The sequence below is a fragment of the Myxocyprinus asiaticus genome, chromosome 22, assembly GCF_019703515.2.
Source record: "Myxocyprinus asiaticus isolate MX2 ecotype Aquarium Trade chromosome 22, UBuf_Myxa_2, whole genome shotgun sequence".
Classification (NCBI taxonomy): Eukaryota; Metazoa; Chordata; class Actinopteri; order Cypriniformes; family Catostomidae; genus Myxocyprinus; species Myxocyprinus asiaticus.
In genome coordinates, this window is record NC_059365.1 from 10,826,323 (window position 1) to 10,853,214 (window position 26,892).

The 26,892-nt window shown below is 40.3% G+C and overlaps 1 protein-coding gene across 2 annotated transcripts; it reads right to left on the bottom strand.

Moving 5' to 3' along the window:
• Window positions 1-1,021: 1,021 nt before the first annotated feature.
• Window positions 1,022-16,209, bottom strand: ssrp1a (structure specific recognition protein 1a). Of its 2 annotated transcripts, none has more exons than XM_051650179.1 (18): window positions 16,156-16,209; window positions 15,524-15,579; window positions 11,319-11,504; window positions 10,387-10,492; window positions 8,931-9,124; window positions 8,748-8,848; window positions 7,295-7,424; window positions 6,868-6,971; window positions 6,651-6,779; window positions 6,223-6,444; window positions 5,965-6,037; window positions 5,081-5,219; window positions 4,927-4,972; window positions 4,155-4,290; window positions 3,164-3,331; window positions 2,621-2,715; window positions 2,374-2,533; window positions 1,022-1,517 (listed from the first exon to the last, which is right to left on the bottom strand). In XM_051650179.1, exons 2-18 carry the CDS (start codon window positions 15,575-15,577, stop codon window positions 1,446-1,448), a joined length of 2,115 nt encoding a protein of 704 aa, XP_051506139.1. In that variant the 5' UTR covers window positions 15,578-15,579; window positions 16,156-16,209; the 3' UTR covers window positions 1,022-1,445. The 2 variants fall into 2 exon arrangements, with proteins under 2 accessions (XP_051506139.1, XP_051506138.1); XM_051650178.1 differs by having other exon boundaries at window positions 16,059-16,196.
• Window positions 16,210-26,892: the final 10,683 nt, after the last annotated feature.

A 26,892-nucleotide genomic window follows, 5' to 3' on the forward strand; every position in this document is an offset into this window, starting at 1 on the left:
CTGAGCTAATATTTCAGTAACACTTTACAATAAGGTTCCATTTGTTAAAAATATAGTTCACCTAAAAATGAAAATTATCTTATCATTTACTCACCCTGAAACCATATCAGATGTATATGACTTTCTTTATTCTGCAGAACACAAACAACGATTTTTAGAAGAATATTTCAATTCTGTAGGTCCATACAATGCAAGTGAATGGTGACCAGAAATCTGAAGGTCCAAAAAGCACATAAAGGCAGCATAAAAGTAACCCATAAGACTCCAGTGGTTAAATCCCTCAGAAGCAATATGACAAGTGTGGGTAACCCCCACCCCCCCAAAAAAACAGATCAATTGTTAAGTCCTTTTTAAGTATCAATGTACACATTCACTTCCACATTCTACTTTTGTTTTTTGGGGATTCACATTTTTCATGCATATCGCCACCTACTGGTTGGGACTGGTCAAAGGCAGAGATTTATGGTAAAAAAGACTTCAGTATTAATCTGTTTCTCACCCACACCCATTATATTGCTACTGAAGATATGGATTTAACCACTCGAGTCATATGGATTACTTTAATGCTGTCTTTATATGCTTTTTGTGCCTTCAGAGTTCTGGCCACCATTCACTTGCATTGAATGGAACTACAGAGCTGAAATATTATTCTAAAAATCTTTATGCAGAAAAAAAACACATCTAAGATGTCATGAGAATGAGTTAATGAATTTTCATTTTTGGGTAAACTATTCCTTTAACATTATTAACAAGAACTAACAACGAACAATACGTTTACAGCATTTATTAATCTTGGTTAATGTCAATTTCAGCATATAGTAATACATTTTTAAAATCAAAAGTTGAATATATTAACATTAGTTAATGCACTATGAACAATTAGCATTAACAAAGATTAATAAATGCTGTAAAAAAAATATATTGTTCATTGTTTGTTCATGATACCTAATGCATAATGAAAAGAGCCTTAATGTATAGTGTTACCAATAATTTAAATTCAGACACACAAACCCACACAGTCATTCATTGAATTTTTATTGCAAAACAGTGATTAACAATTTGATAGCTTAAAGTACAACATTGATGTCAAAACAACCAAGACATTTAATGAAGTGCAGTTCTTTATACCGAAAAGAAACAAAGATCAAAAACTAAAAACAGAGGGGGAAAACCCACATTACGAGCAAATCTATCCACACTTCCCTGAATTATGTCTGTTTCTTTCAAACCTGGAAAGAAGTATTGCAGAAGTTGCTCTCAAGAGGAAGGAAAACAATTGTACCTGTTTATTTCCAAGTCCGAAAGAAGAAACAAACAAACAAACAAAAAAAACAAAAATCGGAAATAGGTGGAAAAAATGTGCTTGGTGGTCTTGGTCCAAGATCATACATTTGTTTGTGTAACCTGAGATGCTGTGGAAATGTCTTTGTGCTGTTAATGTGATATCAGTCGGACCCTGACTCCTCCTCTGAGCTGGGTGGTGTGGAGGCAGCTTCCTCTTCCTCATCATCAGAAGCCTGAGAGAGATAAAGGGGATAGTCCACCAAATTTTTTATTCTGTCATTATTCATTTACTTATGTAATTCCAAACCCATATGTCTGATTAAACTATTCCATTATGTAAATCCAAAAAACTCCAAAAGAGCTGATCAGTCATGACATAAATTTGTAGGGCATTCCGGAAGATAATTTGCCTAATGGTTTCCCTTGGGGATTTCTATTGTGTTTGATACATAAGGATTACAGGGGCTGTCCAATGAATTACATGTTAAAGGGATAGTTCACCAAAAAATAAAAATTCTCATCATTTACTCACACTCATGCCATCCCAGATGTGTATGAAATTCTTTTGTCTGCTGAACACAAACGAAGATTTTTAGAAGAATATCTCAGCTCTGTAGGTCCATACAATGCAAGTGAATGGATACCAACATTTTGAAGGTCCAAAAATCTAATTAAGGCAGCATTAAAGAAATCTATTTGTCTCCAGTGGTTAAATCCATCCTTTAATGCTGTCTTTATATGATTTTTGGACCTTCTGAGTTCTGGCCATTCAATGGACCTACAGAGCTGAGATATTCTTCTAAAAATCTTAATTTGTGTTCAGCAGAAGAAAGAAAGTCACACACATCTGGGATGGAATGAAGGTGAGTAAATGAGAGAATTTTCATTTTTGGGTGAACTATTAATCATAAGCACAGACTGTGGGCAGAAGTGTTCCAGTTGTTTTACTCAAATTGAAAACTACTATTCTAAAAACCCTTTAGAAGTTCCAGAGAGATCCCGTGGCTTGAAAATACTCATTCTCTTCTGGGTTTCAGAACAATGACCAAAACAGCTCTATAAATCCAAGAGCAATCATGTGTCACACACCTTGCGTTTGCCGCCTTTGCCGTGGTCAGATTCAGACGAGCTCTCCTCGCTGGAGATGAACTCTTTACTCTTAAAGCTGTCGTTTCCAATTTCCTTTTTCTCTTTTTCTCCTCCACTCTTCTTCTTAACTTCTGCCTTCCCTCCTTTCTTTTTCTTCTCTCTGGACAAAACACAAGGATATAACAATTAAGGTTCAATCAAGTGTGTTCGAGAGGGAAATGTTGAGTGTGTTGATGTGGTTTCTCACTTAGGAACAGCTGATGCTCCTCCTCCACTCTCTTTGTACTCTTTCATGGCTTTCTCATATTGTTTCTTGGCCTCTTCTGCCTTTTTGTCCCACTCCTGCGAGACAGACAAGAGACATTGTCAAAAAAAAAGTCATTTAATTCTGTAAAACATCATTGCATTGTGAGTTTATGCCTAAACCATTAGTCTGTGGCACAATAGTACAAACCATGGACAAATAATTAAGTGGTAGCATGTGAATAATAAATGTATTCAGTGGTAGAGTCACTCTCTACAATTGCAGGAAAGCAGGTTATTTTTGGGAAAAACAAGGCTCCATGCATAAAATATTGAATTTGCCACAGAACTAAAAAATGTAAGTGAATTTATATTCATTATAGTCTGGGGTATTGCAAAACTAAATTTTTTCAAAAGGGTTGTGGGGTTGTCTAAATTACTAGTTGGTCTTAATGAAGCCCTTTATGATTAGGCTTTTTAAGACTTTCAGGTTATTGGCGTACATGCGATTTGAGGCTTGTGTGCGAGTGTGTATAATGTAGCCGACCCCTTTCTGGTCTCTGCCCAGTTGTTTCCACATCTCTCCAGCCTTCTTGGAGATCTCAGTAACTGATATTCCAGGATTGTCCCTCTTGATGCGCTCTCTGTTGCCATTGAGCCACAGCATGTAAGCACTCATCGGCCTCTTAGGAGCACCTGCGTCCTTGACCTTTTTCTGCTTGCCGCAAAGAGAGGAAGAGAGCTTTAATCAAGTGTACCAGAGCTAATTTGATTGAGTTTGTGTGCTTTTTTAACCATTGCAAACAAACACATCAGCATGGTGGCAGCATCAGACCATGATTGATTTGTAGGGAAAAGCTGTTTTGGTATCCGCAGATGCAGGTATGGAACTAAATTCAAGAACCTTTAAAACTACTCGAATGCTTAGGATATTTCATCCTGCTTCCTTGCATTAGAACTTAGAACTATAGCCCTTAAATATTATTCACACATTGCGCACAATGTGATACATCAAAACCATTTAAGAGTCATATAGACTACATTTATGGTACTTTTTTTGCCTTTTTGGTGCTTAACAGCCCCTGGTCACTGTCCACTTTAATTAGCCTATATAGACCATATCATGATGATATTAATTGATTAGGGAAGTGATGTCTTTGTTCTTAGAACACTTGCGGTTACTTGTCAAACACATTCAAAACAATGGCGAGAGGTGCTTCATTTATGGTGGCAAAATTGATTGCAACATTAAAATTTGGACCATGTTGGTCAGTTGCTGGATGCTCCCTAGATGCCTAGAACTAATGAAAATGAATGTGTTTTGATTTCCGAAAAAAAGAAACCACAAATGGATGCCTGGACTGCAGCAGTGAAGTGAGACAGCTGGAAACATCTGAACAATTGTAGGAAGTTGCACACATTTTATCTCTGGTAAGTGAATACATTTTTACCAACTACCTGTAATTTGATAGAGTATTTATTTACGGGTTCTAAAAGTGACCAAATAGATCGCTCCCATTATAATGAATAAAGCTGACCTCTTTTCGTGGTTTCCTCTCTTTCTTCTCCTTGACCACTTTCTTGGGCTTCTTTTCAGGTTTCTTCTTCTTGCCTTCATCCTCGCTGTCTCCATCTTCTGCCTCACTATCACTCACTGAGGCATTGCTGTCATACCTGCACAGAGACATATTATCAGACACAGAGTGAAAGCCCAGGTTCCCGAACTTTTAGACAAATTAATTTTCTTGACTTTACCATTCATGTGTGACCAATGGATAACAAGAAATCAGTCTGATTTACAATGATTCCCTAATGAATTATTCAGATCGATTTGTGAACCATTCAACCTATTAATCTGAAAAGTCGTCATATTGATTCAACATTCATTTCTATCTACTTTTGAGCGGCGCCTAGTAGTGCCATCTCACAGTCATTAAATCACATTCCCGGACTTTCACTTCCACCATTCCTTGCTGGTGGTACGACCTTCCCAACTCCACCCAAGCAGTTGACTCTCTAGCTACTTTCAAGAAACCTCTAAAGATGTTTCTCTCTTTAGGTAGCACTTGACCCAATCCTACTAATGCACTATCTGTCTTCTTAAAATTCTCAATCCATTCTTTCACCACTGTCTCTCACCTTCCTCTCTACTTGTACTTCTCTGATTAATCTGAAACTTTTTGTTATAGCACTTCATCATAAGGAGGCAATAATATGAGAATCGCTTTTGCTTTTTCCTCATTTGTAAGTCGCTAAAGGTGTCTGCAAAATGAATCAATGTAAATGTACTTAAAATCAAATAAGACTTACTCTTCTGCAACTTCATCCTCCTCTTCTCCAGGGTTGAAAGATTCATCTACAGAAAGACAGAAATAAATATGGCACTGAAACACTAAAAGCTCTGGAATATTCTTTGAGATGTATATACAGTTTGCACAGTGTTGTAGTTAAACACGTCACTTACCACTATCGCCCTCTGATTCGTCGCTGCCGTCTCCCTCCTCTCTGATCTTGCCCTCCTGTTTCATTCTCTCCAGGTAAGCATCATGCTGGTCTTCATCAGAGTCACTGTAACCGTCTGCACCCTTCATGCCCTTCATGCCCTACAACACACACACGCACGGTTCAATAAAGAAAAACTGTCAACTTAACACGACTGTATATGCTGCTGCTGTCCACAGGAAGTTAGTGTAGTCAAAACGTGTCACCATCAGAGGCACTTTACTTGAAACACTCACACAGTCTGAAACACAGAATTAGAGGGTCAAAAGCACTTCCTTCTTATTCCCATGAGTGCATACCCATCAACAAAATGGATTGTTTATGTGTCGAATTGCAATCATTCATCTGTGTGTGTGTTTGTGTGTGTGTGTGTGTGTGTGTGTGTAAATTTGGGTGTGCCTAGAGAAATAATTCCTGACATACTCCACGAATCATATGACATTTGGAACCACACGTGATCACTAACTGTTTTGTGGTTTAGAACTTTCAAATAAATCTGAACAAGTGAAGTGATGGACAAAAGCTCAAGGGAAGAAAAACAATACTAGGAAATAAAAATTATATTTTGTGCATATTCAATTTCAGATGGATGGCGAGTTGTGCGTGGATGCCACGGAGAATAGCATGAGCCTCCACATGCGCTACGTCTCCGCGGTAACGCGCTCAACAAGCCACGTGATAAAATGCGCGGATTGACGGTCTCAGACGCGGAGGCAACTGAGATTCATCCTCCATCACCCGGATTGAGGCGAGTCACTACGCCACCACGGGGACTTGGAGCGCATTGGGAATTGGGCATTCCAAATTGGGGAGAAAAAAAAAAAAGGTGAAAACAACAGCAATTACCTCTTTAAATCCTCTGTTCTTAATGTTCAGTTTCTTGGCATTGACAAAGTCAAAGAGTTTTCCATATTCCTCCCTAAAAAAGAAAGAAGAGAGGAGAAAAACAGAGATAATACAGCAGACGTCCCTCGACTTCGCATCATGTCCTAACCAGGCATGGTTAACCTGTAGCATTGTTTTCCCATCCTGGTTCTGAGGTGCACCCAACCCCTGCACATTTTGGATTTTATGAGATTGGGGATTGTGGTTAAAGTAGTTTACCTCTCAATGTTGCTGAAGGTGTACTGGTTATTCTGCTTGGTCTCTATTTCGAAGTCAAAGGAGCGGGTGGTTGTGGTTCCTCGGGCGAAGTTGACGCAGGAGATCTCTTCAAAGCGCAGGTGAACTGGAGGCTTGTGCACGTAGATAAAGCCTCTCTCTAAAGGATAAAGCAGCCCTGAGCTCGCCTTATACGCACATGTGATACACTGTGATCCTGAGTGACTATACACAAGCAGAGAGAGAGAGAGAGAGATAAAGAATATTACTTCATTTGGATTCAAAGAGAGTCATTTTAATAAGTCAAACTAAATGGATTAAGACTAATTATCATCTCGAGACAAACTTAAAGATGTGGAATAATGAGAAAAAAGAAACAGGAGATTTTGAAACAAAAAGCCTTATAAAAGGAGTCTATTTGTGCATGTTACCCCTGGAAGTTTCCAGGTACGGTGATCTTCCTGTTGACCAAAGCTTTCATGACCCTGCTGACAATCTCATAGAGTGGACCAGACATGTTTTTACTGAGTTTCCCTTCAAAACGCCTTTCCACTTCATCCCTACAGACAAAGAGAGACAGAACAGACGGTTAACATTTCCCTCTGATGCATGAGAGAGTAAGACTGCTAGGCATTTAAGTATACTCACTCGCTCATGTTTAGAGTGAGACTGATCTCTTCATCTTTGGAGAACAGGAGAATGAGGAAATGATAACGTGTCTGACCCTGTTTAATGGGTGGGTCTAAACTGATCTGTGGGTGAAAAAAAGACTGTTTTACTCTCTAAACAACAAAGCATTTGTAATGCCAGTCTGAGCACTGAGTAACCCAGAGAATACAACCTGTGAGTTTGCATTTAACCAGCAGGGGGAAGCAACAGTGCTAATAGTCAGTGTGAATATAATTTTAATGCTGCAGTGATATCATATGAAGTCTTTTAATATGCCCTCCTTGTTTTAAAGGTTGCCTATGATGTGATCAATTTATTACGCTTGATTCTGATAATTGTGAGAACACAGCATTTTCTACATTTAAACAGATACAGATTATCATCTGTATGTAAACACACAACTCACCACAAAAAACATCTGCCTCTGGTCCTTGTGTGGCAGCAGGAAGAGGCGCAGTACGGTGGTGTAGGGGATCTTATAGTCAAATGTTTTACCGTGCAGATGCAGGAAGGTGGGGTAGATACGAATATCATACCTGAAAGACAAACATTAACTCAAGCAAAACATGACAATACTAAAGCTGAGGTCAAACGTTAGTCATGTAACAAAATATAATATATGCAATATAATATCATATTTATTGATAGAATACATGGATTTGTACATTTTTAAAAAGCTAAAATATGACCTAAATGATAAGAAATAAATAAAATATAATTTTTAAAATTAATATTTTCGTAATTTACCTAGCTAAAATGTCCCCTGTATAATAAACAGCATTAGCTGAGAGAGAATTTATTTCATATTTAAGCAAAATTATAACTGAAATATAGCTATATGAATCAGAATCAAATCGTGAAATCTGTATCAATACCCAGTCCTACACGATAGATTTCTGTCTATATGGCACAATGGCCCTTTTTACATCTTGCATTAACATGCGTTTTCAGTGACTGGATCGCTATCAGATAGCACTTGGCTACATAAAATGACAGGTGTAAATACACCCACCCAGCGTTCATTGAGAACGCATCTTGATCGGAGCAATGAAACATTTGGAGGTGGTTAGGAACGGATTCTGACCATATTCAAAGAAGGTGTAATGCACATGCATTTTTGTAATCTGAATACAACTACGTAATTAATTATGTGATGAGCTTGCACTAGTCATCCATTCTTAAAGTGCTGTGTTGTGCGTTCTTGCCCTTTTCTGTTAATTCTGCCATCGCAATGTGAAGATCACAACAGACACCATCATGCAATATTGTTACACAAATAATGAACAATATCCCATGAATTATTCCAGTGGAATACACTTGGAATATCATTTCTCTCTCCTCAAATCCCCACTTGCTCGCATCTCTCCTGTTTTCTTATTATGTGCGTCACACATGAAACCAGTCTTCACGCACGCATCTCAGATGAGAAGTATATACAAAGTGCCGAATGCAAGATGTATATCATTAGATATGCTTCGACGACCCAAAATTTAGCTTTGTCGGATGCCAAAAAACCCCGACTGTTAAAGCGATAGAAAGCATTTGAATTATCCATTAGTGTTTTTAAAATTCGCTAAAAGATGGAGAATTTTCAGTTATCACAGGCTCTAATGTAATATATAAGTAGTGTTTTACATTTTGCGCAGGTAACTTTGATCGGATAGAGATCCAATCACAGTGGAGAAGCATTTGACTGCAAGTTGTAAATGCAATCCAGCTAAAGAATATCAGATACTATGCAGAAATGAAATGCACGTTAATGCAAGGTGTAAATGGGGCCAACATGTCTACTTGTGTCCATATATTTGTCCCTGTTTTCTGGTATACAAAGAAGAGAAGTTTGCATTTTATAAGTGTACCTTCCTCTTGGCGTAAGGCACTGAAGCTCTTTAAAGATACACACAGCATCTCCTGTGGCTTGGATAACATCCGCCTTTGACAAAATATTCTGAGCAAATGCCTATGAGAGAATGAGAGAGAGAGATTTTCAGTATCAACATAGGTTCATGCACATACGCCCACAATCGCATGCACAAACATACCTCCACAGGGTCTGAGCCATCATCTCCAGTGTTGGGTGGGACATAGAAGCGGACCTCCATGAGCGACACCTCTGCATCATCATTCTGATGAAACTCCAGCGTCACCTCATTCTTTCCCGTCGCACACTGGGAAACGCTGGCCAGTGGGATCTCAAAGACAGGACTGTCACTCACCTCAAATGACAGCAGCGGCCCTGAGTGCACACATAAACAGACTGACATTTAGGAATGCACAATATATTGCTGACCATGTCATATTGGGCAATGTCCGCTTTTTATTTTTTCACCACGCGCCCCACCGAGAGCGAGAACCACATTTTAGCGACCATGAGGTGGTTAACCCAATGTGACTACCCACAAGAGCAACTGGGCCAATTGGTTGCTTAGGAAGCCTGACTTAAGTCACTCAGCACGCCCTGGATTCGAACTTGAGACTCCAGGTGTGGTAGTCAGCGTCTTTACTTGCTGAGCTACCCAGGCCCCCAATATCCACTTTTTTAAATAAATCTAGCCAATAGTAGATGCAGATATCATTTTCTGCCTATATTCTAACTCCATGACACATTATAGAAGTGTTACACAGCTATCTGTTATTTTTAGTGTACATTATAATGCCTGATGTAAAATGTTAGATTGGACCTTTATTTTCTAAAAGAAAAAAAAAGAAAAGAAAATGTGTGTGGTGCTTGCCCATGCAAAACTCGATTTGTGAAGGTCTGGAGTGGCAATGTGTGCAGAAACTAAGGGATGATTTACAGTCATCCGGTTGTTATTGCACAATAAACCCACGACAGAGTGATCAGGACATGTTTTTTTTTATAACTGTGAAGGGGGTTATTTTGCTTTCACAACTGTGGCTGACTGTTCATTAACCAGCTTATTACACTGCTATTAACCAAGTAAATAAATAAATACATAAATAAATAATGGACATTAAATATTGATCTGCATTGAAATTATGCTATTGTGCAAAAAGAAATAAAATATCTCTGAACAGATGAATTCCACCTTCAGTTACGTAGGAGTTTTGTTGGTGTTTATTTTGCGAAAATTACCATCTGACTGCTCATTATCCAACTTATTACAAGACTACTTGCCAAATTAAGTAAATGGACATGAAATATTGAAATTATATTATTATGTGATAAAGAAATCGCTGTACAGCTGATTTGCACCTCCGGTTTGCTTCGGAGTTCTGGTTGTGTTTATTTTGCTAAATTTACCATCTGACTGCTCATTATACAGCTTATATAAAGGAATTATTTTATTAGCTTACTTGTAGAGATCGCACAGTGAGAAGTAGGAAAGATGACTCGCAATACCCGGATGACCAGTCTATGACTTAATCTCCAGATGTGCAGTTGTTACTCAGAAATATGAGGCCGCTAGTTGGCGCTAGATTGACCTATCAGAATGAAGTATTCCAGAGACTCATGTAATAAGCCCATGTATTTACCTGTGAATTTGGCCGTGCCCCAATTCCAGCCTTTCACACACATGTCCTTCTCCGTCAACTCGACCTTGTAGTTTGCTTTAAAAAATGCAGAAATCTTCTCAAAATCCTGCAGATGGGGGAGACAAGCAAAATGGAAGGAGACATTGAGAGAAAAGAAGAAAGAAGAGGTAAACAGAATTAATTCTTCACTTCCCCTGACTCTCTCTCATCCAGCACCGAGTTCATTAATAAAGCGAGTTGGCAGCACAGCACGACCCTCTGGGACGGTGGAGGTGTGTGTAATCCGGCCAGAGGCTGATACAGAGCGCGCTCAATCAGTCTGTTTATTTATCCAGCGCTCCACAATGGCTTCCACATGTCACTCTACCAGGTGTGTGTGTGTGTCCATCTGTGCACTACTAATGAGTTTGGCATTGGGTTACCAAATCCCTCACAATCACTTTAAGATTACACATACCAGCGCCCCCCGCCACCCCAAACACACCAAAAGCGTTTCCTTCGTAATGTAAAGATGAAACAATGATGACACTGGTTTAAAGTTAGCCATTAAACAACGTATCTAAATATATAGAGGACAAACACAAGCTCACATCAACTGTTACATGTTACATACTCTTCCAGAATTGTGGTACGCTGCCTAATTATAAACAATCCATACAATGACTTCATACAAACACACACATACACAAATGCACTCCATTAATGGAGGCCATTGATTAACCCCTGGAGAAAGGCATTCCTGTAACATCTTGAATTACACACATACACAAACATGCATGCACGCACACTGCATTGCCAGTCACCAGTTCTTAATCACTAAATAACTATGTCCCTGTGTTGGATATTTTCAAGCAGAAAGTAAGTGTTTTTGTACAGTTCATGGATATGCAAGTTCCCATTGGTCAGTAGAACAATATGAGCAACACACTCACTGTGTCTTTGAAGCCATCGTATTTGTAGACGTGTCCAGTGCTGGTGGCCAGTTTGATTCCATGACCCAGGCAGACTCGACGCCACTGGGCCACAGAGAGTTCAGGGGCTGGGATACTGTCCACTTTCCCTGTCTTACTGCTTTTATAGACCACAGACTGCTTGCTGAACCTCAGCCGGCCATCATTCTGAGAAAAAATAAAACAGAAACATGTGGAGATCATTTATGGTATGGTATTTCCATGCTGTGCTGGAATTTTCTGTATGGTTGTGTGTGTGTGTGTGTGTGTGTGTGTGTGTGTGTGTGTATATATATATATATATATATATATATATATATATATATATAAAACACTAGCAGCCAAACGTTTGGAATAATGTACAGATTTTGCTGTTTCGGAAAGAAATTGGTACTTTAATCACCAAAGTGGCATTCAGCTAATCACAAAGTATAGTCAGGACTTTACTGATGTAAAAAACAGCACCATCACTATATGAAAAATGTCATTTTTGATCAAATCTAGACAGGCCCCATTTCCAGCAGCCGTCACTCCAACACCTTATCCTTGAGTAATCATGCTAAATTGCTAATTTGGTACTAGAAAATCACTTGCCATTATATCAAACACAGTTGAAAGCTATTTGGTTCGTTAAATGAAGCTTAACATTGTCTTTGTTTTTGAGCTGCCACAGTATGCAATAGACTGGCATGTCTTAAGGTCAATATTAGGTACAAAATGGCAAATAAGAAACATATTACTCTAGAAACTCATCAGTTAATCAATGTTTTGAGGAATGAAGGCTATACAATGCTTGAAATTGCCCAAAAACTGAAGATTTCATACAAAGGTGTACACTACAGTCTTCAAAGACAAAGGACAACTGGCTCCAACAAGGACAGAAAGAGATGTGGAAGGCCAGATGTACAACTAAACAAGAGGATAAGTACATCAGAGTCTCTAGTTTGAGAAATAGACACCTCACATGTCCTCAGCTGACAGCTTCATTGAATTCTACCCGCTCAACACCAGTTTCATGTACAACAGTAAAGAGACGACTCAGGGGGTGCAGGCCTTATGGGAAGAATTGTAAAGAAAAAGACACTTTTGAAACAGAAAAACAAAAAGGTGTCATTGCTGCACATGGAGGATTTTTTGATGAGAACTCTTTGAAGTAGTTTAAGAAGTTCTGAAAAAAAATTTCAAATTGTAATAGTAATTTTTCACATTATTAATGTCCTGACTATACATTATGATCAGTTGAATGCCACTTTGGTGAATAAAAGTACCAATTTCTTTCCATAAGAGCAAAGTCTGTACATTATTCCAAAGTATATATATTACACAACTAATAAAAAACAAATTCCAACAAGCTTCTGAATATGTATAACATGCATTAATAAGTATGTGAAATTAAAGGAATGCTTCATGTTCAATACAACTTATTTTATATATCTAAAGGGATGGTTAACCCCCCAAAAAATGAAAAATCTGTAATTTACTCACCCCTCATGTTGTTTCAAAGCTGTATGATTTTCTTCAGATGAACACAAATGGAGATGTTATTCTCAGTCACCATTCACTTTCATCGTATGGGGAAAAAATGCAATGAAAGTGAAAGGTGACTGAGGTTAAACTTCTGCCTAACATCTCCTTTTATGCTTCCAGTGTTTCCCATAGGATTTTTTTCAGCAGCTGTGCTGTTGTGTGTGCGTCCACAAGCCTGCAACGCTGGACCCGTATTAACGCGTGTTGGTCAAAGAATAGATTAAAACAGAGGTGTCAAACTCAATTTCAGCCTGGGCCACACCAGGGTTTATTTGTGCCCTCAAAGAGCCCTTTGAAAATGTAGCACCAGCACCTGCTTTGGTAGCACCCATACAAATAATATTACATGTTATGTGCATTGAAATGCACATTTGACAATACAGCATTGATTTTGAGGTTGGGATGCAGATGAAAATTATGATATTTACAACAGTAACATCTGTGGGAAAAAGTTTACCCCTAATTTTTATGGCTAAATTTAAATATACTGACAGTGTGACTAAGCTGGGTCTTCTTTACAGATTCCTTTCATCAGGCTCCTACTAATTAAACTACAGTCATGTCTTGGAATTTCTGAAGGCAAACAAAACAACTTACATTTTCCTACAATCAGAGAGCATTACAAGAGTACAGATTTTACACAGATGTAAAACTGATAGCTTGGTCCATAATTATGAAAATGCTCCATAGTTCTTCCATAGTACCCATAATTTTAACAATGATATTTGTAATAGTTCATGGTAACCATGTAAAACCATGCATGGCTCTTCACTAATATGGTTAGTAACTATGGTTACTATATAAAGAACTACGGCATTTTTATAATGAATAACAGCAGTCTAAATACATTTAGAAAGTTCTTCTGCCACAACTACCATAGTTAATATTGTACAGTTAATGTTACTGCAGTAAATCCATGGTAAAGTTTTGTAAGCATTGTGATTTGAGAATTGAAAAGCCTTCTAATTTATGTTTTCTCCAATTTTCTTTGTCAGTGCCGTTTAGAATGTGGGGGCTGTTTGTTTGAATCTAGTTTCATCACTGAGTCATAAGAGTTTTGCAACAGACAATTCTGTACCACATTCAAACGGGTTTCAATGTGGTACCGTTTGCAAATCCCCACTGCAAATCTCACTGGTTCACAAGCGCATTTAAAAGAGTCTGTTCGGTTGAGACCAGTCCGCGAATTACCGCACCTGCTCTGCCCTCGTGCTGCTTTATCCATGATTAAGCCTTGTTGATAATTGACCCGTGTAGTGCTGTTTCATTCCACTTTTGAAGCAAGCAAAACATATAGATGACAGGGGAAGGCTCATTAATATTCATGAGGAACGTGCTAACTGATTGTTCAGTGAAACATTGTGATCCCCTGCCATCTTGAAATGAAGTAAGTTTGACACGTGTTGTTATGTTGCTGTGACATCACTGTGAGTAAATGTGTGTACAGTATGTGTGTGTGTGGTGGGGTCTCTTTCGCAGTGTAGAAAGCGCACAGCTGACTGGGGCTGGCAAGCGTTATGTTGCATCAAGAATATTAAATTAACCATGTAAAATCCCAACAGCGGCGCTGCAAAATGCATGTAGGGGAAACACTAGCTTCATTTAGGAAAGAAAGTCACACAGGTTTGGGACAACATGAGGGTGAGTACATGATGACAGAACTTTCATTTTTAGGTGAAATATTCCTTTAAGCTCCATCAACAGCATTTGTTTATTTTGGATTTTTCCCCTTTTTCTCCCAATTCCCACAATGTGCTTTTAAGTCCTCGTGGTCGCGTAGTGATTCGCCTCAATCTGGGTGGCGGAGGACGAATCCCAGTTGCCTCCGCGTCTGAGACTGTCAACCCGCGCAACTTGTCACGTGGCTTGTTGAGCGCGTTGCCACGGAGACATAGCGCGTGTGGAAGCTTCACGCCATCCACTGCGGCAACCACGCTCAACTCACCACGTGCCCCACCGAGAACGAACCACATTATGGCGACCACGAGGAGGTTACCCCATGTGACTCTACCCTCCCTAGCAACTGGGCCAATTTGGTTACTTAGAAGACCTGGCTGGAGTCACTCAGCATGCCCTGGGATTCGAACTAGCGAACTCCAGTGGTGGTAGACAGCGTATTTTACCACTGAGCTACCCAGGCCCCCCCCCCCATCAACAGCATTTTTGACATGCATTCAGTCAAGCACTAGGAATTGTAATCAAGCTTGAAATCATGATCGTGCCTAGATACTGCAATGACAAGATGCACAGTATAAAAGGTATAATTTATAGTATTTTGGTCTGTTCTTACCCAAAATCAATTAGATCGCTTCCGTAAACATGGATTAAAACAATGGAGTCATTTGGACTACTTTTATGCTACATTTATGTGCTTTTTGGAGATTCCAAATTTTGGTCACCATTCACTTTGCATTGTATGGACCTACAGAGCTGAGATATTCTTTTAAAAATCTTCATTTGTGTTCAGCTGAAGAAAGTCACACACATCTGGGATGGCATGGGGGTGAGTAAATGATGAAGGAATTTTCATTTTTGGGCAAAATATCACTTTAACAGCATGTCACAAATGCTATCAATGGCTAAGCCAGAACGTTCCTTTAAAACAATACTAGACTGCGACTTCAATGGTCATTATGTAATGTGTGTTTTGTGTCACTCACCCAAGATCCTTTCACCTCTTGATGAATCTCATTAAACTCCAGAGTGTCTCCCATCTCTGCAAAATATGAATACTCAAATCAACTCAAAGCTGCAGAAATACATCTCTTCTGAACAGATTACTTTATTCAAGAGTTTCTCTTGTATTTAAATTTACTTCTTGAACATTCACATGATCTGTATTATCGATAAAGGAAGAAGACGTAACCTATTCAATTAATTTCTCTTCTTTGTGTCTGCGTGTTAGGAAAGTGTTGCAATAGCGGTGTCTCAAAACCTAGTGTGCTGCCTACATAGACAGCACTTTTGGACATCACAGACGCTTTCTAACGTCCGAATTCAAGGCAGCATTTTTGTAAATAACAGGCGCTTTTCGAACGTTAGATGTTCGAAAATCCTGTCTTGGTAGGCAACACGGTAGGCTTTAAGACACAGCCACTGTGTTCTCTCGCTCAGTACATGTGGACCAGATTAGCCTGCTTAAACCGGCTTGATTTAAACTCTTCAGTCAATAATATAAAGGCTTTTAACACTTACTTTGGGTGAAGACAGGCCTTATAAATGTACACTCATGGTTCCCGGTGTTGCAGATATTTAATGAAACAAACCAACAGATGATAAAGTGATCTATTACCTCTATTCTCCCGTTTCCCGCGTCAAACCTCCGGGTTCTGAACGCACAATCACCCGGAACGAGTTCTGAAAGGTCACGCGTTTCCATGACACCGCGCTCACACATTTTTTTTGCCAGAAGACATTTTTTTTTTTTTTTTTTTTTTTTGGCCCCATAGAGACTGATGAAACCTTTTCTGATGTGATTTTAAATATGGAAGATTCTTTATTCACAAGAAAACCAAAACAGATTTTGATTTTTTTCTTACAGAATAGCATAATGATTGTAGAATGATTGTAGAATTAAAAGCAGAAAACTTTCATCTACAATTTTTTATTTTCTATTTATTTATTTTTTTGCTGTATGTTTTTGATATCCTTGGCTATTGAGTCAATCTATAATATTCATTTTAATAAAATAAAATACATATTATTAAAAAAAAGTCTCAAGCTGACAGGTTAAATGAAGGAATGAATAAACTAGAGGCTATTTTAAATGATAAAAAAATATATTGCGCAAACATTGATTGCATTAGCCACATTAACACACTTAAACCCTTAACCCAACCACAGTAAAACATATTCCGTTAGATTACTCAAGTCAGTAACGTATTATAAATACTTTGGATTAATTCTTCAGCACTGTTACATTTTTTTTAACTTGTTTTGATTATAAAAACTCTGCCAGTACAGTAAGACAAAATACACAAGTTAAAAATATATTCTCTGAAAAACCTTAATATCTTATGCAGTGTTGTTTCTAAAACAAGATAAATCAAACTGATATTGTTTTAAGGATTTGTAGATATTTTTACAGGAAAACAATACAAAAATTATTATCAAATATATGATTTTTGCCCTAATATCAAAGGTCTTACTAGAAAAAAAGAAATTATGATCCAACGTGAATTTTCTTGATAAAAAAATGTGATCGTGCCTGGTAACATGCATGTAAACTGGCTAGAAATAGCATTTTAGCTTAGCATAAAGATGACAATTTACACAAGGTTTATTTCTATTTCTTCTGCTCCAAACTTATTTCAAACGTGTTGCTCTGTCTGCTCGTATGAATGTAACACATCATAAGAAAGTGTTTCACCGCTGTTCAAATGCACTTTGGATCACATCATTTATATGTATAAATGTTTTCCATCTGAAAGGACTAAATATTAAATGAAACAAATGACAATAAAATGCAAAGTAATCTCTTAAGTAATCAAAATACTTTTTTATTCTAAATGCCAATGATTTAAATTGTAACTGTAGTGGAATACAGTTACTTATATTTTGTATTTTAAATACGTAATACCGTTACATGTATTTTGTTACTCCCCAAGCCTGTATATATATATATATATATATATATATATATATTAATTAGGTCCAGAATGAACTTTATGCTGCTTTAATAACCAATATTGGGTTAAATTAAAAGGGAGCACATTGGCATTACTAATTTAATTTAACAAAAAGCTTTAGATTTTATTCAGCCTACACTGGGGTTATTTTTACATTAAGGATCTAACCTTAAAAAATTGCTTTTGTTGGTATAACTTAATGTAATAAGGTTGATTCAATCATATAAAATTATATTTTTTTATTTAAATAAAGCTGTTAATTTAGATGTTTCCACATAAAGCACATTTTTACCTAACACGAGCAACCTGAATAGTTTTTTTTACATATGCAATATACAGTATATACACTCACCGACCAATTTATACACCTGTACATCTACTTATTCATGCAATTATCTAATCAGCCAATCGTGTGGCAGCAGTGTAATGTATAAAATCATGCAGATATGGGTCAGGAGCTTCAGTTAATGTTCACATCAACCATCAAAATGGGGAAAAAATGTAATCTTAGTTATTTAGACCATGGCATGATTGTTGGTTGCCAGACGGGCTTGTTTGAGTATTTATGTAACTGCTGATCTCCTGGGATTTTCATGCACAAACAGTCTCTAGAGTGTAAAGAGAATGGTGCGGTAAACTAAAAACATCCAGTGAGCTGCAATTCTGTGGACGAAAATGGCTTGTGAATGACAGAGGCCAGAGGACAGTGGCCAGACTGGTCCAAGCTGACAGGAAGGTGACAGAAACCCAAATAAATATGGATTACCACAGTGCTATGAAGAAAAGCATTTCTGAACACACAACATGTTGAATATTGAGGCAGATGGGCTACAACAGCAGAAGACCCCTCCGGGTACCACTACTGTCAGCTTAGAACAGGAAACTGAGGCTGCAGTGGGCACAGGCTCACCAAAACTGGATGTGATAAGTCTCTAGTTCTCTTGTGAAGGAGGAAGCGGGAGCCAGATAAGCAATCCACGTCTTTATTTTTAACACTCTTCTCAGTATTTTCACCACTCTGTGCTTTTCAGCACAACATGAACACACACGAACACTCTGCTGCGTGTGTCATTTAACCCCCTCCAGTCCTCACAGCAACACAAATCAGCTGTTAGATGTGATTTCCCACAGGTGTCAATCCTTACCGCTCTTCCTCTCCCGGCCTCGCTCTCCACAGACGTTGCTCAGCCATGCCAACATCACCACATATCCCCATCACCTGACTCATGGAGCCATCCAACCTGTCACTTACTCCCCCCCCATTTCTGGAGAGGAAATCCGCAACTGCCATCTGTGCCCCCGGCCTGTGGACCACTTCAAACCAGGCTGGTGGGTTAGATAGCAATGGGTGATCCGTGCATTGGTATCCTTCATGCGATGGAGCCACTGGAGCAGGGTGTGGTCCGAACAGAGGGTGAAAGCATGCCCCAACAGATAATACCAAAGGGTGAGGACTGCCCACTTGATGGCCAAACACTCCTTCTCTATTGTGCTGTACTTAGTCTCCCTCAGTGAGAGTTTGCGACTAATGTACAGCACGGGGTGCTCCTCCCCCTCCAACATCTGGGACAGTACCGCTCCCTACCTCTTGTCCAATGCATCCATCTGCAAGATAAAATGGAGAGAGAAATCAGGAGAGTTCAAAGTGCAGCTTTCACCCGCGTGAACACCTGCTGACACAGCTCCATCCACTGGATGTAAGATCAACCAGAGGGCTGGTGACGGTCGAATAATTAGGCACAAACCTGTGATAATAGCCAGCCAGCCCCAGGAACTGTCTCACATCCTTTTTGGTCTTAGGTCTTGGGCAGGCTGCAATCGCTGCCATCTTATCAATTTGGGGCCGCACCTGCCCATGACCCACGTGGAAGCCCAGATACCGTATTCCACCATCCCAGTTCCGCACTTCTTTGGGTTTGCCGTGAGTCCCGCCCATCTCAACGATCTCAGGACAGCCCTCAGATGCCGCGGGTTAAGCAGCGTGCAGTCTGAGGATTCTGTCCATGAGCCGCTGAAATGTAGCCGGGGCCCCGAACAAACCGAACAGAAGCATCACGAATTTGTGTAATCCAAATGGTGTGGAAAATGCTGTCTTTTCACAGGACATGGGAGTTAATGGGATCTACCAATAACCCTTAATTTAATCCAGTGTCGAATAAAAGCTCATCAATCCGAGGCATCCGGTACACATCAAATTTAGACACTGCACTGACTTTTCTATAATCCACACAGAATTTCTATAATCCACACAGAATTTTTATATGGGATGGTGAGAGGTGATCTCCATTTAATAATTTATTTATCACACATTATACATTTGCACATATACAGTGAAATTCTTTTTTTTTTCACATATCCCAGCCAAGCTGGGGTCAGAGTGCAGGGTCAGCCATGATACATGTATTTCATTACAGCACCCCTGGAGCAGATAGGGTCAAGGGCCTTGCCAACAGTGGCACCTTGTACAACAGTACTGGGGCTTGAACCACTGACCTTCTGATCAGTAACCCAGAGCCTTACCCACTGAGCCACCACTGCCCCAGAGACCAGGTTGACTCGATCGGTGACTTTTAAGTTCACCTCTGGTCCGAGCTCCTCCCTCTATGGAACCACAAGTCACGGGGACCACCTCTCTCCACGGTTTTAGGAGATTGAGGTGGTAAATCTGATGTGCTCTGCCTCTATCTGTTCGTTTCACCTCATAATCGATTTCCCCAACTCGCTGTGACCTCAAAGGGTCCTTGCCACTTGGCGAGTAATTTAGAGCTCGATGTGGAGAGCAATACAAGGAATTAATCTCCCGGTGTAAATTCCCATAGCCGAGTACCCCTATTATACAGCCGGCTTTGACGTTCTTGAGCCTGGAGCAAATTCTCCTGTGTTAATTGCCCCAGTGTGTGGAGTTTTGCTCTCAGGTCAAGAACGTATTGAATTTTGCTTTAGCTACATGTCCCAATTTCAAGTGTCTTCATACAAACTTACAAGTCATATTCTTTAGGGTCTGATTAAATCGTTTGACCAAGCTGTCCATTTGAGGGTGGTAAACGCCAGTCCGAATTGATTTAATCCCAAATAATTAATACAGTTCATGCAATGTACATGACTTAAGTGTAGTGCCCTGATCAGTGAGGATTTCTTTCGGAATTCCCATTTGGGAGATAATTCTGAAGAGTGCCTCCGCAACACTTTGGGCTGAAATGTTGCACAGAGGCATTGCTTCCGGATATCTTGTTTTGTAGTCCACCAGAACCAACACAAAGCGATGCCCATGTGCCGTCCGCTCTAATGGCCTGAGGAGGTCCATGCCAATTCTTTTGAAGGGGACCTCGATCAATGGAAGGGGGTGCAATGTCTCTCTTGGGGTGGCCGGCTGACATTCATGGCATGCCGCACACCACCTGCGAACATCCCCATGAATGCCCGGCCAATAAAAATGGGTCATTAGATGGTTCAGTGTCTTTTCCTGCCCTAAGTGACCCACCATCAGGTTATAATGAGCTGTCTGGAATAACATATCCCCACGGCTCCACAGTATTAACAGTTGGGTTGTGGGGGCCTGGGTAGCTCAGCGAGTTAAGATGCTGACCACCATCCCTGGAGTCATGAGTTCAAATCCAGGTCGTGCTGCATGACTCCAGCCAGGTCTCCTAAGCAACCAAATTGACATCCTTGTGGTCGCTATAATGTGGTTTGCTCTCGGTAGGGCACATGGTGATTTGTGCGTGGATGCAGCAGAGAATAGCGTGAGCCTCCACATGTGCTATGTCTCCACGGTAACACACTTAACAAGCTACGTGATAAGATGCGCAGGTTGACAGTCTCAGACACGGAGGCAACTGAGATTCGTCCTCCACCACCCAGATTGAGGTGAGTCACTATGCCACCACAAGGACTTAGAGTGCATTGGGGATTGGGCATTCCAAATTGGGGAGAAAAAGGGGAGAAAAAAAATGTACAAAAAAAAAATGGGTTGTATCAGACTAAGGGAGTCATGTGACGCCATGTGAGGACTGGACGTGTGAACAGGAGCTCTGCGCACTTTGCTGGTTTTAATACCTGTTAATGACATAAGCCGGTGAGATTCAATACACTCTGTTTCATAACTGTTCTAAATTCCAAATTCTTGGGATCTGGAGACATTAAAAGACACTTACATGCTCAGACTGACACCCCTGAGCAGCAGGCCACGGACCAGGGAGTCGATTTGTTTGGAGAGTTCAGGGAAATTCGGCGAGAGATGATGAACATGTCGGCAATGCTGACGAAGGTCGTTGCTGACTTGGAGGATCTTGCTGTAATATGTCGATCGATCACTGCCATGGAGGTGAAATTTACTGATGTGGTCACAAGAGTGGGGGATGTTGAGAAATGGATCGATTATATGGAGTCATCAGAGAGGGAATTATCTGCTAATCCACTAGCGACCAAGGTGGATTTGGAGCATGTCTGGGAGAAGTTGGAGGACATGGAAAACCATAGCTGGTGGAATAACATCCATATCGTGGGAGTCCCGGAGGGAGCAGAAGGACCTAATATGGTGGAATTCCTGGACGGGCTCTTTCCGAGTCTGCTCGAAATAACAGGCCATAAGCTGGAAATCGAGCTAGCTCACAGGATTCCAGCTTGGCGATCTGCTGAGGGAGACAGGCCCCGATCAATTCTGGCCAAATTTCTGAGATCATCCGATAAAGATTATGTGTTGCATGAGGCAAGGAGTAAAGTAAGCTTTCTTGGAAGAATCATAGCATTTTCTTGTTCCCAGACTTTGCAAACTCAACAAGAGAGAAATTGATTCAAGGAATTCAAGAAACTTTTACATCAACAGAATGTCGCTTTTGCACTGGTATTCCCGACCAAATTGAGAATAGATGCTAAGGATAGCCGTAAAACATTCACATGCCCACAGCAAGTGATGTCCTTCATAAAGTCAATGGAATGAGTGGGTCATGTTGTGGTGCTCACATTGCTGCCGGGTGGGCCGGCTCACCGAACATCCACTTGACTGTGTGAAGATTCTGCGCACCCTTTTTGTGCTGGTTCCACCTAGTGGCTGGAGTTTATTTTGTCATTGGAATGAGTAAGTAATTTGCTTGTATTCATGTTGCAGCTGAATGGACCGGCTCACTGAACATTCGTTTGACTGTCTGAAGAATCTGCACGCTCATTTTGTGCTGGTCCCACCTAGCAGCTGGAGTTTATTTAGTAGAATAATACACCTTTAGGACAGTTATATGAATGAAGCTACACGTTCTTTGTGTTTATTCTGCCTATTGGCTGGAGTTTGTTTTATAGATTATCTTTTGCTGATATTCTGTCTCACAAAATTTTTATAGAATTACCGGACTTGAGCAATCCAACAGCAAAGTTGTCGTGGGGGCTCTCGTAGGCGTACATGGACTGTTTGAGTTTGGAGGGATGGACGCTAGTTGGCGCTGTCGTGTGCAGGGTTAATGTGCATAATGTAATTTTTCTTTCTATTTGTTTGGTTCTGGGGAATGTTCGGGATCTGACTGTTGCACTAATGTTGGAATGTAGTCTTTATAATCCTGTTTTTGACACTCAATCTATTTTTTCTTACATGTCAAAATGTCAGATGTTAATATGAGTGGATTGTCTCTCTCCACGTGGAATGTGAATGGGTTGGGGCGCCCCACAAAAAGAAGGACGTTTATTTCTCTTCTTAAGCATAAGAAATATGATATAGTGTTTCTTCAAGAAACGCACCTTTCCCCGCAGGAAGCTGAAACATTTGGAAAGATATGGGTTGGGCATTTTTTTATAGTGCTGGCTCGAGGAAGAGCAGGGGAGTCAGTACACTGATAAGTAAACATCTACAATTCAAATGTCTCAAACACAGTAAAGATAAATTAGGAAGAGTCATTTTTGTTTTAGCTCAAATTCAGGGACAATGTCTTATTTTGGAGAATATTTATGCACCTAATGTTGATGATCAGGGCTTTTTTATAGATCTTGAAGGGATGTTGCGAGCCGCTGGCACCCCTCATGATATAATATTGGAAGGAGATTTTAATCTTTTGATGGACTCTGTCCTTGATCATAGTGATGCAAAAGTGTGCAAGCCCACTAGAGCAACAGAGACACTTCACAGGATGTGTAAAAATCTTACAGATATTTGGAGACTTTTGAACCCATCTGGTAGGGACTATACATCTTTTTCTTCAGTCCATAAGATTTACTCTAGAATAGATTTTTTTTAATTATATCTAAGTCCCTCATTTCATCTGTTGTTGATTGCTCAATTGGAAACATTTTAGTCTCAGATCACTCCCTGGAGTGTTTAGAGGTGTTTCCACATACGGAGAAAAATAAATCATATAGTTGGCACTTTAATGTATCTCTTTTGCAAAATCCTGAATTCCAACAAATGCTAAAGGCTGAAATCAATGTCTACATGGATGCCAACTGGTCCTCAGTATCCTCTTTGGGCGTGGCTTGGGAGGCACTTAAGGCAGTTATTAGGGGCCGGATAATTCAGTATGCCTCATTCACCAAAAAATCTGAAGCACAAGAACTCGTGGAATTGGAAGGGAATATTAAAAGTGCCGAGGCAGAGCTGAAGTGCCGAATGTCATCTGATGGCCTCAGAGAATTGACCCGACTGAAATACAGATATAATACTATTTTGTCACGGAAGGTGGAGTTTGAGCTATTCAGGGCAAGACAGTCATACTTTAAGTTGAAGGACAAAGCAGGGAAGCTTTTGGCCGGATATATAAAACAGAGAGAGTCTTTTTCTACATTCCCTCAGTGAAATCTGCTGGTGGTGAAATATTTACCACAGCCATTGAGATTAATTAGGCTTTTAAAGAATTCTAACATTATCTCTATAGTTTCACGTCTTCGTCTACTGATGAAGAGATTAGAAACTTTGTGGAACCTTTAGAACTTCCTAAACTGATGACTGAGCAAAACAATTCTCTTGATTCTGAGATAACCTTGGAGGAGCTAATTAAGTAATTAAGGCCTTGCCCACAGGCAAAGCTCCAGGGCCAGACGGCTTTGCCGCTGAATTTTTTATATCTTATGCTACAGAACTGGCTCCACTTTTGCTAGAAGTTTATATGGAATCATTAAAGAATGGAAAGCTTCTGCCAGCCATGACACAAGCCCGGATCAGTCTGATTCTTAAAGAGGATAAAGATCCAAACGAGTGTAAGAGTTACCATCCAATTTCCCTGATCCAGCTAGACATTCAAATATTGTCAAAAATTTTGGCTAACCGATTAAGTAAAGTTATGACATCTCTTATACTTAATAGGCTAACCGATTAAGTAAAGTTATGACATCTCTTAGACATCTCTTAATAACATTAGGCGTTTCACCAAGACTCCGGTCGCTGCCATCTCACTTGACGCCGAAAAGGCATTTGATGTGGTAGAATGGGATTAACTTTTTAAGATTTTGGAAATATATGGGTTCGGGAATACTTTTATTGGATGGATTAAGTTACTTTATAGACACCCGTAGGTATATAAAAAATGGATTAATTTCAGATTATTTTACTCTGGATAGGGGCACCTGGCAGGGTTGCCCTCTTTCCCCATTATTGTTCTGTCTTGCCCTGGAACCATTAGCAGCTGCGATAAGAAAGGAGGGTGATTTTCCAGGAGTGGTGATGGGAGGTATGGCGCATAAGATTTTGCTTTACGCAGATGATATTTTATTATTCGATCAATGTCTTGCCTGTACAGAATTATTAATTCCTTTTTTTTTCTGATTTTCTCCCCTTTTTCTGCCCAATTTGGAATGCCCAATTCCTAATGCACTCTAAGTCCTCGTGGTGGCGTAGTGACTCATTTCAATCCGGGTGGCAGAGGACGAATCTCAGTTGCCTCTGCATCTGAGACCGTCAACCCGCACATCTTATCACATGGCTTGTTGAGCACGTTACCGATAGCACGTGTGGAGGCTTCACGCTATTCTCAACGGCACCCACGCGCAACTCACCATGTGCCCCACCAAGAGCGAACCACATTATAGCGACCATGAGGAAGTTACCCTATGTGACTCTACCCTTCCTAGCAACTGGGCCAATTTGGTTGCTTAGTAGACCTGGCTGGAGTCACTCAGAATTTCCTGGATTCGAACTCGTGACTCCAGGGGTGGTAGTCAGCGTCTTTACTCGCTGAGCTACCCAGGCCCTCGGGTAAAGACATACCCACCTGCTGGTGATGCCAATCAGAAGATGGGGTTGCAACCCATGTTTTTTGGTGGTGTGTTAAGATCCAAGATTTTTGGTTGAGGGTTCATAGTTTTATGTGTGACGTATTGGACACTCAAATTTCATTTTGCCCCAGACTCTGTATTTAGGTGAAAATATAGGGGATAATATATATAAAAAATTGGGTCCTTGCCAGTGTTATGATCGGCAGGCAGGTCATCCTTAGGAGATGGAGGTCGGCTGGAGCGCCCTCATTTCAGGAGTGGTGCATAGAGATGGGCAGGTTGGTGGCATTCAGAGAAATGTCATATAGAAGGCAGGGAAACTTGGAATTGTTTAATGGAAAATGGGGCTGCTGTTTGGCATATTTGGAGGGTTCTCTGGGAAGGGAAGTGGAGAGATATGTGTAGTTTTAAATGTGTGTGATTTTTATTTATTTATATATATATATATATATATATATATATATATATATATATATGAGAGAGAGAGAGAGAGAGAGAGAGAGAGAGAGAGAGAGAGAGAGAGAGAGATCCTTGATAACTGAAAAATACGGAAGTGCAATATCTGCCTGGAGGCGTTGACCATCAGTCACTTTCACTTGATCAAAATGAAAATCCCTGCAGGGAATCCTCTAAGGGTTGTGGAAGCCGAGACTTCCACCTCCATTACGTCCTCCTGATGTGAAGCTGACGTAGACGGCCCTGGCGCCGCCTCCCCAACCAGCGAATCACACACCACACAATGATACGTTTTGTTGCAGGACCCATCCACACACATTCCCCTTAATAAAGTAATAAATGCCGGCCAATTCGTTCCCAAGCTTAGTGGATAGGAAAAGTGGGGACTAACCACAGCCTCGACACTATGCTTTTGTCCCCAAAATTGAATAGTGACTGTCACTACAGGGTAATTTTGAATATCCCCATGCACACACCTTATCTTCACCCACTGGCTTGTATCCAAAGCCTCGCAGACCGCAGACCGGCCGGCTCCCGCAGACCAGCCCAGACTTCACGGCCACACCCACGGCAGCAGATTCACCAGCCTGTGGGGGAGATCGGAGAGGGTTAGGGGAAACTGGCGGTTTGAATGGCCCACGGGACTGGGGTACCGGTTTTGGGGTAGGAATTCCCAGTTTCCGGGGAATAGGAACAGGATGAGGGGAAGGAGAGGGGGAGGGAGGAGAGCTAGAGAGAGAGAGAGAGAGAGAGAGAGA